Source organism: Coregonus lavaretus, assembly GCF_964263955.1.
Source record: "Coregonus lavaretus genome assembly, contig: HAP1_SCAFFOLD_1317, whole genome shotgun sequence".
NCBI classification, from domain to species: Eukaryota; Metazoa; Chordata; class Actinopteri; order Salmoniformes; family Salmonidae; genus Coregonus; species Coregonus lavaretus.
This window is the reverse complement of record NW_028157039.1, coordinates 60384-75000: the sequence shown is the minus strand read 5'-3', so window position 1 is coordinate 75000 and position 14617 is coordinate 60384. Positions and strand designations below refer to the sequence as shown.

Sequence of the window (14617 nt, the reverse complement as noted above, 5' to 3'; positions counted from 1 at the left end):
CTGGTTGGTTAGTGTCTGTTGTCTAATCTAGTTGTATGGCCTGTTGTCTAATCTAGCTGTATGGCCTGTTGTCTAATCTAGCTGTATGGCCTGTTGTCTAATCTAGTGGTGTTGTCTAATCTAGTTGTATTGCCTGTTGTCTAATCTAGTTGTATGGCCTGTTGTCTAATCTAGTTGTATGGCCTGTTGTCTAATCTAGCTGTATGGCCTGTTGTCTAATCTAGTTGTATGGTTTGTTGTCTAATCTAGTTGTATGGCCTGTTGTCTAATCTAGCTGTATTGCCTGTTGTCTAATCTAGCTGTATTGCCTGTTGTCTAATCTAGTTGTATGGCCTGTTGTCTAATCTAGCTGTATGGCCTGTTGTCTAATCTAGCTGTATGGCCTGTTGTCTAATCTAGTGGTGTTGTATAATCTAGTTGTATGGCCTGTTGTCTAATCTAGTTGTATGGCCTGTTGTCTAATCTAGCTGTATGGCCTGTTGTCTAATCTAGTTGTATGGCCTGTTGTCTAATCTAGCTGTATTGCCTGTTGTCTAATCTAGTGGTGTTGTCTAATCTAGCTGTATGGCCTGTTGTCTAATCTAGCTGTATGGCCTGTTGTCTAATCTAGCTGTATTGCCTGTTGTCTAATCTAGTTGTATGGCCTGTTGTCTAATCTAGCTGTATTGCCTGTTGTCTAATCTAGCTGTATGGCCTGTTGTCTAATCTAGCTGTATTGCCTGTTGTCTAATCTAGTTGTATTGCCTGTTGTCTAATCTAGTTGTATGGCCTGTTGTCTAATCTAGTGGTGTTGTCTAATCTAGTTGTATGGCCTGTTGTCTAATCTAGTTGTATGGCCTGTTGTCTAATCTAGTGGTGTTGTCTAATCTAGTTGTATGGCCTGTTGTCTAATCTAGTGGTGTTGTCTAATCTAGCTGTATGGCCTGTTGTCTAATCTAGTGGTGTTGTCTAATCTAGTTGTATGGCCTGTTGTCTAATCTAGTGGTGTTGTCTAATCTAGTTGTATGGCCTGTTGTCTAATCTAGTGGTGTTGTCTAATATAGCTGTATGGCCTGTTGTCTAATTTAGTTGTATGGCCTGTTGTCTAATCTAGTTGTATGGCCTGTTGTCTAATCTAGTTGTATGGCCTGTTGTCTAATCTAGTTGTATGGCCTGTTGTCTAATCTAGCTGTATGGCCTGTTGTCTAATCTAGCTGTATGGCCTGTTGTCTAATCTAGTGGTGTTGTCTAATCTAGTTGTATGGCCTGTTGTCTAATCTAGTTGTATGGCCTGTTGTCTAATCTAGTTGTATGGCCTGTTGTCTAATCTAGTGGTGTTGTCTAATCTAGCTGTATGGCCTGTTGTCTAATCTAGTGGTGTTGTCTAATCTAGTTGTATGGCCTGTTGTCTAATCTAGTGGTGTTGTCTAATCTAGTTGTATGGCCTGTTGTCTAATCTAGTGGTGTTGTCTAATATAGCTGTATGGCCTGTTGTCTAATCTAGTTGTATGGCCTGTTGTCTAATCTATTGGTGTTGTCTAATCTAGCTGTATGGCCTGTTGTCTAATCTAGTTGTATGGCCTGTTGTCTAATCTAGTTGTATGGCCTGTTGTCTAATCTAGTTGTATGGCCTGTTGTCTAATCTAGTTGTATGGCCTGTTGTCTAATCTAGTTGTATGGCCTGTTGTCTAATCTAGCTGTATTGCCTGTTGTCTAATCTAGTTGTATGGCCTGTTGTCTAATCTAGTTGTATTGCCTGTTGTCTAATCTAGTTGTATGGCCTGTTGTCTAATCTAGTGGTGTTGTCTAATCTAGTTGTATTGCCTGTTGTCTAATCTAGTTGTATGGCCTGTTGTCTAATCTAGCTGTATGGCCTGTTGTCTAATCTAGTTGTATGGCCTGTTGTCTAATCTAGTTGTATGGCCTGTTGTCTAATCTAGTTGTATGGCCTGTTGTCTAATCTAGTTGTATGGCCTGTTGTCTAATCTAGCTGTATGGCCTGTTGTCTAATCTAGTTGTATGGCCTGTTGTATAATCTAGTGGTGTTGTCTAATCTAGCTGTATTGCCTGTTGTCTAATCTAGCTGTATGGCCTGTTGTCTAATCTAGCTGTATGGCCTGTTGTCTAATCTAGCTGTATGGCCTGTTGTCTAATCTAGTTGTATGGCCTGTTGTCTAATCTAGTTGTATGGCCTGTTGTCTAATCTAGTTGTATGGCCTGTTGTCTAATCTAGTTGTATGGCCTGTTGTCTAATCTAGCTGTATGGCCTGTTGTCTAATCTAGTTGTATGGCCTGTTGTCTAATCTAGTTGTATGGCCTGTTGTCTAATCTAGCTGTATGGCCTGTTGTCTAATCTAGTGGTGATGTATAATCTAGTTGTATGGCCTGTTGTCTAATCTAGTTGTATGGCCTGTTGTCTAATCTAGTGGTGTTGTATAATCTAGTTGTATGGCCTGTTGTCTAATCTAGCTGTATGGCCTGTTGTATAATCTAGTTGTATGGCCTGTTGTCTAATCTAGTGGTGTTGTCTAATCTAGTTGTATGGCCTGTTGTCTAATCTAGTTGTATGGCCTGTTGTCTAATCTAGCTGTATGGCCTGTTGTCTAATCTAGCTGTATGGCCTGTTGTCTAATCTAGTTGTATGGCCTGTTGTCTAATCTAGTTGTATTGCCTGTTGTCTAATCTAGTTGTATGGCCTGTTGTCTAATCTAGTGGTGTTGTCTAATCTAGCTGTATGGCCTGTTGTCTAATCTAGTGGTGTTGTCTAATCTAGTTGTATGGCCTGTTGTCTAATCTAGTGGTGTTGTCTAATCTAGTTGTATGGCCTGTTGTCTAATCTAGTGGTGTTGTCTAATATAGCTGTATGGCCTGTTGTCTAATTTAGTTGTATGGCCTGTTGTCTAATCTAGTTGTATGGCCTGTTGTCTAATCTAGTTGTATGGCCTGTTGTCTAATCTAGTTGTATGGCCTGTTGTCTAATCTAGCTGTATGGCCTGTTGTCTAATCTAGCTGTATGGCCTGTTGTCTAATCTAGTGGTGTTGTCTAATCTAGTTGTATGGCCTGTTGTCTAATCTAGTTGTATGGCCTGTTGTCTAATCTAGTTGTATGGCCTGTTGTCTAATCTAGTGGTGTTGTCTAATCTAGCTGTATGGCCTGTTGTCTAATCTAGTGGTGTTGTCTAATCTAGTTGTATGGCCTGTTGTCTAATCTAGTGGTGTTGTCTAATCTAGTTGTATGGCCTGTTGTCTAATCTAGTGGTGTTGTCTAATATAGCTGTATGGCCTGTTGTCTAATCTAGTTGTATGGCCTGTTGTCTAATCTATTGGTGTTGTCTAATCTAGCTGTATGGCCTGTTGTCTAATCTAGTTGTATGGCCTGTTGTCTAATCTAGTTGTATGGCCTGTTGTCTAATCTAGTTGTATGGCCTGTTGTCTAATCTAGTTGTATGGCCTGTTGTCTAATCTAGTTGTATGGCCTGTTGTCTAATCTAGCTGTATTGCCTGTTGTCTAATCTAGTTGTATGGCCTGTTGTCTAATCTAGTTGTATTGCCTGTTGTCTAATCTAGTTGTATGGCCTGTTGTCTAATCTAGTGGTGTTGTCTAATCTAGTTGTATTGCCTGTTGTCTAATCTAGTTGTATGGCCTGTTGTCTAATCTAGCTGTATGGCCTGTTGTCTAATCTAGTTGTATGGCCTGTTGTCTAATCTAGTTGTATGGCCTGTTGTCTAATCTAGTTGTATGGCCTGTTGTCTAATCTAGTTGTATGGCCTGTTGTCTAATCTAGCTGTATGGCCTGTTGTCTAATCTAGTTGTATGGCCTGTTGTATAATCTAGTGGTGTTGTCTAATCTAGCTGTATTGCCTGTTGTCTAATCTAGCTGTATGGCCTGTTGTCTAATCTAGCTGTATGGCCTGTTGTCTAATCTAGCTGTATGGCCTGTTGTCTAATCTAGTTGTATGGCCTGTTGTCTAATCTAGTTGTATGGCCTGTTGTCTAATCTAGTTGTATGGCCTGTTGTCTAATCTAGTTGTATGGCCTGTTGTCTAATCTAGCTGTATGGCCTGTTGTCTAATCTAGTTGTATGGCCTGTTGTCTAATCTAGTTGTATGGCCTGTTGTCTAATCTAGCTGTATGGCCTGTTGTCTAATCTAGTGGTGATGTATAATCTAGTTGTATGGCCTGTTGTCTAATCTAGTTGTATGGCCTGTTGTCTAATCTAGTGGTGTTGTATAATCTAGTTGTATGGCCTGTTGTCTAATCTAGCTGTATGGCCTGTTGTATAATCTAGTTGTATGGCCTGTTGTCTAATCTAGTGGTGTTGTCTAATCTAGTTGTATGGCCTGTTGTCTAATCTAGTTGTATGGCCTGTTGTCTAATCTAGCTGTATGGCCTGTTGTCTAATCTAGCTGTATGGCCTGTTGTCTAATCTAGTTGTATGGCCTGTTGTCTAATCTAGTTGTATGGCCTGTTGTCTAATCTAGTTGTATGGCCTGTTGTCTAATCTAGTTGTATGGCCTGTTGTCTAATCTAGTTGTATGGCCTGTTGTCTAATCTAGTGGTGTTGTCTAATCTAGTTGTATGGCCTGTTGTCTAATCTAGCTGTATGGCCTGTTGTCTAATCTAGCTGTATGGCCTGTTGTCTAATATAGTTGTATTGCCTGTTGTCTAATCTAGCTGTATGGCCTGTTGTCTAATCTAGCTGTATGGCCTGTTGTCTAATCTAGTTGTATGGCCTGTTGTCTAATCTAGCTGTATGGCCTGTTGTCTAATCTAGTGGTGTTGTCTAATCTAGTTGTATTGCCTGTTGTCTAATCTAGTTGTATGGCCTGTTGTCTAATCTAGCTGTATGGCCTGTTGTCTAATCTAGTTGTATGGCCTGTTGTCTAATCTAGCTGTATGGCCTGTTGTCTAATCTAGTTGTATGGCCTGTTGTCTAATCTAGTTGTATGGCCTGTTGTCTAATCTAGTTGTATGGCCTGTTGTCTAATCTAGTTGTATGGCCTGTTGTCTAATCTAGCTGTATGGCCTGTTGTCTAATCTAGTTGTATGGCCTGTTGTATAATCTAGTGGTGTTGTCTAATCTAGCTGTATTGCCTGTTGTCTAATCTAGCTGTATGGCCTGTTGTCTAATCTAGCTGTATGGCCTGTTGTCTAATCTAGCTGTATGGCCTGTTGTCTAATCTAGTTGTATGGCCTGTTGTCTAATCTAGTTGTATGGCCTGTTGTCTAATCTAGTTGTATGGCCTGTTGTCTAATCTAGTTGTATGGCCTGTTGTCTAATCTAGCTGTATGGCCTGTTGTCTAATCTAGTTGTATGGCCTGTTGTCTAATCTAGTTGTATGGCCTGTTGTCTAATCTAGCTGTATGGCCTGTTGTCTAATCTAGTGGTGATGTATAATCTAGTTGTATGGCCTGTTGTCTAATCTAGTTGTATGGCCTGTTGTCTAATCTAGTGGTGTTGTATAATCTAGTTGTATGGCCTGTTGTCTAATCTAGCTGTATGGCCTGTTGTATAATCTAGTTGTATGGCCTGTTGTCTAATCTAGTGGTGTTGTCTAATCTAGTTGTATGGCCTGTTGTCTAATCTAGTTGTATGGCCTGTTGTCTAATCTAGCTGTATGGCCTGTTGTCTAATCTAGCTGTATGGCCTGTTGTCTAATCTAGTTGTATGGCCTGTTGTCTAATCTAGTTGTATTGCCTGTTGTCTAATCTAGTTGTATGGCCTGTTGTCTAATCTAGTTGTAGTGTCTGTTGTCTAATCTAGCTGTATGGCCTGTTGTATAATCTAGCTGTATGGCCTGTTGTCTAATCTAGTTGTATGGCCTGTTGTCTAATCTAGTTGTATGGCCTGTTGTCTAATCTAGTTGTATGGCCTGTTGTCTAATCTAGTTGTATGGCCTGTTGTCTAATCTAGTTGTATGGCCTGTTGTCTAATCTAGTTGTATGGCCTGTTGTCTAATCTAGTGGTGTTGTCTAATCTAGTTGTATGGCCTGTTGTCTAATCTAGCTGTATGGCCTGTTGTCTAATCTAGCTGTATGGCCTGTTGTCTAATATAGTTGTATTGCCTGTTGTCTAATCTAGCTGTATGGCCTGTTGTCTAATCTAGCTGTATGGCCTGTTGTCTAATCTAGTTGTATGGCCTGTTGTCTAATCTAGCTGTATGGCCTGTTGTCTAATCTAGTGGTGTTGTCTAATCTAGCTGTATGGCCTGTTGTCTAATCTAGTTGTATGGCCTGTTGTCTAATCTAGTTGTATTGCCTGTTGTCTAATCTAGTTGTATGGCCTGTTGTCTAATCTAGTTGTATGGCCTGTTGTCTAATCTAGTTGTATGGCCTGTTGTCTAATCTAGTTGTATGGCCTGTTGTCTAATCTAGTTGTATGGCCTGTTGTCTAATCTAGTTGTATGGCCTGTTGTCTAATCTAGTTGTATGGCCTGTTGTCTAATCTAGTTGTATGGCCTGTTGTCTAATCTAGTTGTATGGCCTGTTGTCTAATCTAGCTGTATGGCCTGTTGTCTAATCTAGTTGTATTGCCTGTTGTCTAATCTAGTTGTATGGCCTGTTGTCTAATCTAGTTGTATGGCCTGTTGTCTAATCTAGTTGTATGGCCTGTTGTCTAATCTAGTTGTATGGCCTGTTGTCTAATCTAGTTGTATGGCCTGTTGTCTAATCTAGTGGTGTTGTCTAATCTAGCTGTATGGCCTGTTGTCTAATATAGCTGTATTGCCTGTTGTCTAATCTAGTTGTATGGCCTGTTGTCTAATCTAGTGGTGTTGTCTAATCTAGTTGTATGGCCTGTTGTCTAATCTAGTTGTATGGCCTGTTGTCTAATCTAGTTGTATGGCCTGTTGTCTAATCTAGCTGTATGGCCTGTTGTCTAATCTAGTTGTATTGCCTGTTGTCTAATCTAGTTGTATGGCCTGTTGTCTAATCTAGTTGTATTGCCTGTTGTCTAATCTAGCTGTATGGCCTGTTGTCTAATCTAGTTGTATTGCCTGTTGTCTAATCTAGCTGTATTGCCTGTTGTCTAATCTAGCTGTATGGCCTGTTGTATAATCTAGTTGTATGGCCTGTTGTCTAATCTAGCTGTATTGCCTGTTGTCTAATCTAGCTGTATGGCCTGTTGTCTAATCTAGTTGTATGGCCTGTTGTCTAATCTAGCTGTATGGCCTGTTGTCTAATCTAGCTGTATTGCCTGTTGTCTAATCTAGCTGTATTGCCTGTTGTCTAATCTAGCTGTATGGCCTGTTGTCTAATCTAGCTGTATGGCCTGTTGTCTAATCTAGTTGTATTGCCTGTTGTCTAATCTAGCTGTATGGCCTGTTGTCTAATCTAGCTGTATGGCCTGTTGTCTAATCTAGTTGTATGGCCTGTTGTCTAATCTAGTTGTATGGCCTGTTGTCTAATCTAGTTGTATTGCCTGTTGTCTAATATAGTTGTATGGCCTGTTGTCTAATCTAGCGCTGTTGTTTAATCTAGCGCTGTCGTCTGTCTAATCTAGCGGTGTCGTCTGTCTAATCTAGCGGTGTCGTCTGTCTAATCTAATCTAGCGGTGTTGTCTAATCTAGCTGTATTGCCTGTTGTCTAATCTAGTTGTATGGCCTGTTGTCTAATCTAGTTGTATGGCCTGTTGTCTAATCTAGCTGTATGGCCTGTTGTCTAATCTAGTGGTGTTGTATAATCTAGTTGTATGGCCTGTTGTCTAATCTAGTTGTATGGCCTGTTGTCTAATCTAGTGGTGTTGTCTAATCTAGCTGTATTGCCTGTTGTCTAATCTAGTTGTATGGCCTGTTGTTTAATCTAGTTGTATGGCCTGTTGTCTAATCTAGTTGTATGGCCTGTTGTCTAATCTAGTTGTATGGCCTGTTGTCTAATCTAGTGGTGTTGTCTAATCTAGCTGTATGGCCTGTTGTCTAATCTAGTTGTATGGCCTGTTGTCTAATCTAGCTGTATGGCCTGTTGTCTAATCTAGCTGTATGGCCTGTTGTATAATCTAGTTGTATGGCCTGTTGTCTAATCTAGTGGTGTTGTCTAATCTAGCTGTATGGCCTGTTGTCTAATCTAGTTGTATGGCCTGTTGTCTAATCTAGCTGTATGGCCTGTTGTCTAATCTAGTTGTATGGCCTGTTGTCTAATCTAGCTGTATGGCCTGTTGTATGATCTAGTTGTATGGCCTGTTGTCTAATCTAGTGGTGTTGTCTAATCTAGCTGTATGGCCTGTTGTCTAATCTAGCTGTATGGCCTGTTGTCTAATCTAGTGGTGTTGTCTAATCTAGTTGTATTGCCTGTTGTCTAATCTAGTTGTATTGCCTGTTGTCTAATCTAGCTGTATTGCCTGTTGTCTAATCTAGTTGTATGGCCTGTTGTCTAATCTAGTTGTAGTGTCTGTTGTCTAATCTAGCTGTATGGCCTGTTGTCTAATCTAGTTGTATGGCCTGTTGTATAATCTAGTTGTATGGCCTGTTGTCTAATCTAGTTGTATTGCCTGTTGTCTAATCTAGTGGTGTTGTCTAATCTAGCTGTATGGCCTGTTGTCTAATCTAGTTGTATGGCCTGTTGTCTAATCTAGTGGTGTTGTCTAATCTAGCTGTATGGCCTGTTGTCTAATCTAGTTGTATTGCCTGTTGTCTAATCTAGTGGTGTTGTCTAATCTAGTTGTATGGCCTGTTGTCTAATATAGCTGTATGGCCTGTTGTCTAATCTAGCTGTATGGCCTGTTGTCTAATCTAGTTGTATGGCCTGTTGTCTAATCTAGTTGTATGGCCTGTTGTCTAATCTAGTGGTGTTGTCTAATCTAGTTGTATGGCCTGTTGTCTAATCTAGCTGTATGGCCTGTTGTCTAATCTAGTTGTATGGCCTGTTGTCTAATCTAGTTGTATGGCCTGTTGTCTAATCTAGTGGTGTTGTCTAATCTAGTTGTATGGCCTGTTGTCTAATCTAGTTGTATGGCCTGTTGTCTAATCTAGTGGTGTTGTCTAATCTAGTTGTATGGCCTGTTGTCTAATCTAGTTGTATGGCCTGTTGTCTAATCTAGCTGTATGGCCTGTTGTCTAATCTAGCTGTATGGACTGTTGTCTAATCTAGCTGTATGGCCTGTTGTCTAATCTAGTGGTGTTGTCTAATCTAGCTGTATGGCCTGTTGTCTAATCTAGTTGTATGGCCTGTTGTCTAATCTAGTGGTGTTGTCTAATCTAGCTGTATGGCCTGTTGTCTAATCTAGTTGTATGGCCTGTTGTCTAATCTAGTTGTATGGCCTGTTGTCTAATATAGCTGTATGGCCTGTTGTCTAATCTAGTTGTATGGCCTGTTGTCTAATCTAGTGGTGTTGTCTAATCTAGCTGTATGGCCTGTTGTCTAATCTAGTTGTATGGCCTGTTGTCTAATCTAGTGGTGTTGTCTAATCTAGCTGTATGGCCTGTTGTGTAATCTAGCTGTATGGCCTGTTGTCTAATCTAGTGGTGTTGTCTAATCTAGTTGTATGGCCTGTTGTCTAATCTAGTTGTATGGCCTGTTGTCTAATATAGCTGTATGGCCTGTTGTCTAATCTAGCTGTATGGCCTGTTGTCTAATCTAGTTGTAGTGTCTGTTGTGTAATCTAGCTGTATGGCCTGTTGTCTAATCTAGTTGTAGTGTCTGTTGTCTAATCTAGCTGTATGGCCTGTTGTCTAATCTAGTTGTAGTGTCTGTTGTCTAATCTAGCTGTATGGCCTGTTGTATAATCTAGTGGTGTTGTCTAATCTAGTTGTATGGCCTGTTGTCTAATCTAGTTGTATTGCCTGTTGTCTAATCTAGTGGTGTTGTCTAATCTAGCTGTATTGCCTGTTGTCTAATCTAGTTGTATGGCCTGTTGTCTAATCTAGTTGTATGGCCTGTTGTCTAATCTAGCTGTATGGCCTGTTGTCTAATCTAGTTGTATGGCCTGTTGTCTAATCTAGCTGTATTGCCTGTTGTCTAATCTAGTTGTATGGCCTGTTGTCTAATCTAGTTGTATGGCCTGTTGTCTAATCTAGTTGTATGGCCTGTTGTCTAATCTAGTGGTGTTGTCTAATCTAGCTGTATGGCCTGTTGTCTAATCTAGTTGTATGGCCTGTTGTCTAATCTAGCTGTATGGCCTGTTATCTAATCTAGTTGTAGTGTCTGTTGTCTAATCTAGTTGTATTGCCTGTTGTCTAATCTAGTTGTAGTGTCTGTTGTCTAATCTAGTTGTATGGCCTGTTGTCTAATCTAGTTGTATGGCCTGTTGTCTAATCTAGCTGTATTGCCTGTTGTCTAATCTAGCTGTATGGCCTGTTGTCTAATCTAGTTGTATGGCCTGTTGTCTAATCTAGTTGTATTGCCTGTTGTCTAATCTAGTGGTGTTGTCTAATCTAGTTGTATGGCCTGTTGTCTAATCTAGTTGTATGGCCTGTTGTCTAATCTAGTTGTATGGCCTGTTGTCTAATCTAGTTGTATTGCCTGTTGTCTAATCTAGCTGTATGGCCTGTTGTCTAATCTAGTTGTATTGCCTGTTGTCTAATCTAGTTGTATTGCCTGTTGTCTAATCTAGTGGTGTTGTCTAATCTAGCTGTATGGCCTGTTGTCTAATCTAGTTGTATGGCCTGTTGTCTAATCTAGTTGTATTGCCTGTTGTCTAATCTAGTGGTGTTGTCTAATCTAGTGGTGTTGTATAATCTAGTTGTATGGCCTGTTGTCTAATCTAGTTGTATGGCCTGTTGTCTAATCTAGTTGTATTGCCTGTTGTCTAATCTAGTTGTATGGCCTGTTGTCTAATCTAGTTGTATTGCCTGTTGTCTAATCTAGTTGTATGGCCTGTTGTCTAATCTAGTGGTGTTGTCTAATCTAGCTGTATTGCCTGTTGTCTAATCTAGTTGTATGGCCTGTTGTCTAATCTAGTTGTATGGCCTGTTGTCTAATCTAGCTGTATGGCCTGTTGTCTAATCTAGTTGTATGGCCTGTTGTCTAATCTAGTTGTATGGCCTGTTGTCTAATCTAGTTGTATGGCCTGTTGTCTAATCTAGCTGTATGGCCTGTTGTCTAATCTAGTTGTATGGCCTGTTGTCTAATCTAGTGGTGTTGTCTAATCTAGTTGTATGGCCTGTTGTCTAATCTAGCTGTATTGCCTGTTGTCTAATCTAGCTGTATGGCCTGTTGTATAATCTAGTTGTATTGCCTGTTGTATAATCTAGCTGTATGGCCTGTTGTCTAATCTAGCTGTATGGCCTGTTGTCTAATCTAGCTGTATGGCCTGTTGTCTAATCTAGCTGTATGGCCTGTTGTCTAATCTAGCTGTATGGCCTGTTGTCTAATCTAGTTGTATGGCCTGTTGTCTAATCTAGTTGTATGGCCTGTTGTCTAATCTAGTTGTATGGCCTGTTGTCTAATCTAGTGGTGTTGTCTAATCTAGTTGTATGGCCTGTTGTCTAATCTAGTTGTATGGCCTGTTGTCTAATCTAGTTGTATGGCCTGTTGTCTAATCTAGTGGTGTTGTCTAATCTAGTTGTATGGCCTGTTGTCTAATCTAGCTGTATGGCCTGTTGTCTAATCTAGTTGTATGGCCTGTTGTCTAATCTAGTGGTGTTGTCTAATCTAGTTGTATTGCCTGTTGTGTAATCTAGTTGTATGGCCTGTTGTCTAATCTAGTTGTATGGCCTGTTGTCTAATCTAGTTGTATGGCCTGTTGTCTAATCTAGCTGTATGGCCTGTTGTCTAATCTAGCTGTATGGCCTGTTGTCTAATCTAGTGGTGTTGTCTAATATAGCTGTATGGCCTGTTGTCTAATCTAGTGGTGTTGTCTAATCTAGTTGTATTGCCTGTTGTCTAATCTAGTTGTATGGCCTGTTGTCTAATCTAGCGCTGTTGTTTAATCTAGCGCTGTCGTCTGTCTAATCTAGCGGTGTCGTCTGTCTAATCTAGCGGTGTCGTCTGTCTAATCTAATCTAGCGGTGTCGTCTGTCTAATCTAGCGCTGTCGTCTGTCTAATCTAGCGCTGTCGTCTGTCTAATCTAATCTAGCGCTGTCGTCTGTCTAATCTAGCGGTGTCGTCTGTCTGATCTAATCTAGCAGTGTCGTCTGTCTAATCTAATCTAGCGCTGTCGTCTGTCTAATCTAGCGGTGTCGTCTGTCTAATCTAATCTAGCGCTGTCGTCTGTCTAATCTAGCGGTGTCGTCTGTCTAATCTAATCTAGCGGTGTCGTCTGTCTAATCTAATCTAGCGGTGTCGTCTGTCTAATCTAGCGGTGTCGTCTGTCTAATCTAGCGGTGTCGTCTGTTGTGTTTCAGGACTACTGGAAGTGCTCGAAGTGTGAGGAGTTGAACCCTCCCCTGCCCCGTAACTGCAACCGCTGCTGGAAGCTAAGAAAGGAATGGTTTCCCCAGTCTGACAGCAACTCTGCTATCACCACCACCACCACCACCACGGCCCCCAACCTCAAACCTTTGTCCCCCAAGCCTTCCCCAGCCCCGACAGAGACAGACGAGACCGAGGCTGAAGGACTGGATGACCCAGACGGGAAGAGAGCCCGGTCGCCCCTTCCCCTCCTCAAAGACTCCCAGGAATTGGTGTCCGTCTCTGGCCCCGATTCCAAAGACTCAGCCTGCTCCTCCCAGCCCTCCACCTCTTCTTCTTCTTCCAGTGGTGTAGGATCAGGCTCGTCCTCTAGCGCCCCCTTCAGCCAGGAAGTGATGGCACCAGACCTGGAGCGCTTCAACAGCCAGGAGGCTCACCTCCCCGCCAGCTGCCTGGAGCCCTGCGTCATCTGTCAGACCAGGCCCAAGAACGGCTGCATTGTACACGGACGCACCGGACACCTCATGGCCTGTTACACCTGCGCCAAGAAACTGAAGAAGAGGAACAAGCTGTGTCCAGTCTGCAGGGAGCCCATCCAGTCCGTCGTCTTAATTTATCTCAGCTGAGGACGGCTATCGGCTAGACTGGCTTGCATCCCAAATAGAAGTCTATTCCCTATGTAGTGCACTACTTTCAACCATGGCCCATAGGGCTCCGGTCAAAAGTAGTGCACTATATAGGGAATAGGGTGCCATTCTCTGGTCTAAAGTAGTGCACTATATAGGGAATAGGGTGCCGTTTAGGATGTAACCTATAGCTACACCCACTCCCTGATCCAAAACACCATACCTCAGAATTAATAAATGTGTATATATGTTTCATTGTTTATTTGGAAGTGGTTTTATTTCTGAACGGTCTGAGTGTCTTGACTCTACCAAGCAAGGTGCCAGTTGTTGATTTGTGATGGATTTATAGTGATAATAATCTCCTGATGTGTTCTATCTAGGGTTTCAAATGGATCAAATTCTGTTAGCAGTGATATATTCACTTTATTTTATTAGTTTGATTTGAATAAAGTATGTCTATCAAAATAACACTTATATATTGGGAACTATGGTCGTTTTTGTTGTTTTATTTTTCACCTAGTCTTCCCTCTATCCTGCACAGATGATTTTGATAATGATAGTCTTATAATTGGATCTATAATGATATGGGGTAAATCTATGTGAAAGTCAACGTTCACCGGCAGAAAGAGACATTTGTTGTTTGTTGTTGCCGAGGGGACTACTTTTCATTAAATCTCAGCAAACATGCCCTATTCCCTTTATAGTGCACTACTATTGACCAGGGCCCATGGGGTGCCATTTGGGCTGCACGCTTAACACTGAAGCGCTGCTACTTTCTCAAGTCTCAACCCGGGCAAGCCAACTGACTGAAGTTAAACATTTAAGGCTGTCGTTATGCCGTTGGAGCGCTGAAGAGACCTTTGAATGATATTAAAATCAGGTTTTGATTTGTGTGGGCTGACGTGTTTTTGGTTTGACGTGTTTCGGCGCACAATTGGCCCAGCGTCGTCCGGGTTTGGCCAGGGGTAGGCCGTCATTGTAAATAAGAATTTGTTCTTGTTAAATAAAGGTTAAATAATGAATGTGGTAATTTGCTCTTATGCTAATGATCTAACTTTTTACCTTTGTGTAAAGCGTTATTCCATTAACAATGTGTGATCTACATTACATATACACAAAAGTATGTGGACACTTTCACATTTGTGGATTCGGCCATTTCAGCCACACCCGTTGCTGACAGGTGTATACAAATCGAGCACACCGCCATGCAATCTCCATAAAAACAAACGTTGGCAGTAGAATGGCCTTACTGAAGAGCTCCGCGACTTTCAACGTGGCACCGTCACAGGATGCCACCTTTCCAACAAGTCAGTTCGCCATGCTAGAGCTGGCCTTGTCAACTGTAAGTGCTGTTATTGTGGAGTGGAAATGTCTAGGAGCAACAACGGCTCAGCCGCGAAGTGGTAGGCCACACAAGCTCACAGAACGGGACCGCCGAGTGCTGAAGCGCGTAGCGAGTAAAAATCGTCTGTCCTCGGTTGCATCACTCACTACCGAGTTCCAAACTGCCTCTGGAAGCAGCGTCAGAACAAGAACTGTTCGTCGGGAGTCTTCATGAAATGGGTTTCCATGGCCGAGCAGCCGCACACAAGCCTAAGATCACCAATGCCAAGCATCGCCTGGAGTGGTGTAAAGCTCGCCGCCATTGGACTCTGGAGCAGTGGAAACGCGTTCTCTGGAGTGATGAATCACGCTTCACCATCTGGCAGTCCGACGGACGAATCT

General features: G+C 41.7%; 1 protein-coding gene across 1 annotated transcript in view; it reads left to right on the top strand.

Annotated features, from left to right (window-relative positions):
• LOC311125868 (E3 ubiquitin-protein ligase Mdm2-like) overlaps nucleotides 1-13914 on the top strand; it is a 28148-nt gene extending 14234 nt beyond the window's left edge. Inside the window, exon 9 of the mRNA XM_084199898.1 lies at nucleotides 12260-13914. Coding sequence (XP_084056024.1) covers nucleotides 12260-12892 — 633 coding nt within the window. The 3' untranslated portion in view covers nucleotides 12893-13914. The remainder of the gene's footprint in view (nucleotides 1-12259) is intronic.
• The last annotated feature ends 703 nt before the right edge of the window (nucleotides 13915-14617 follow it).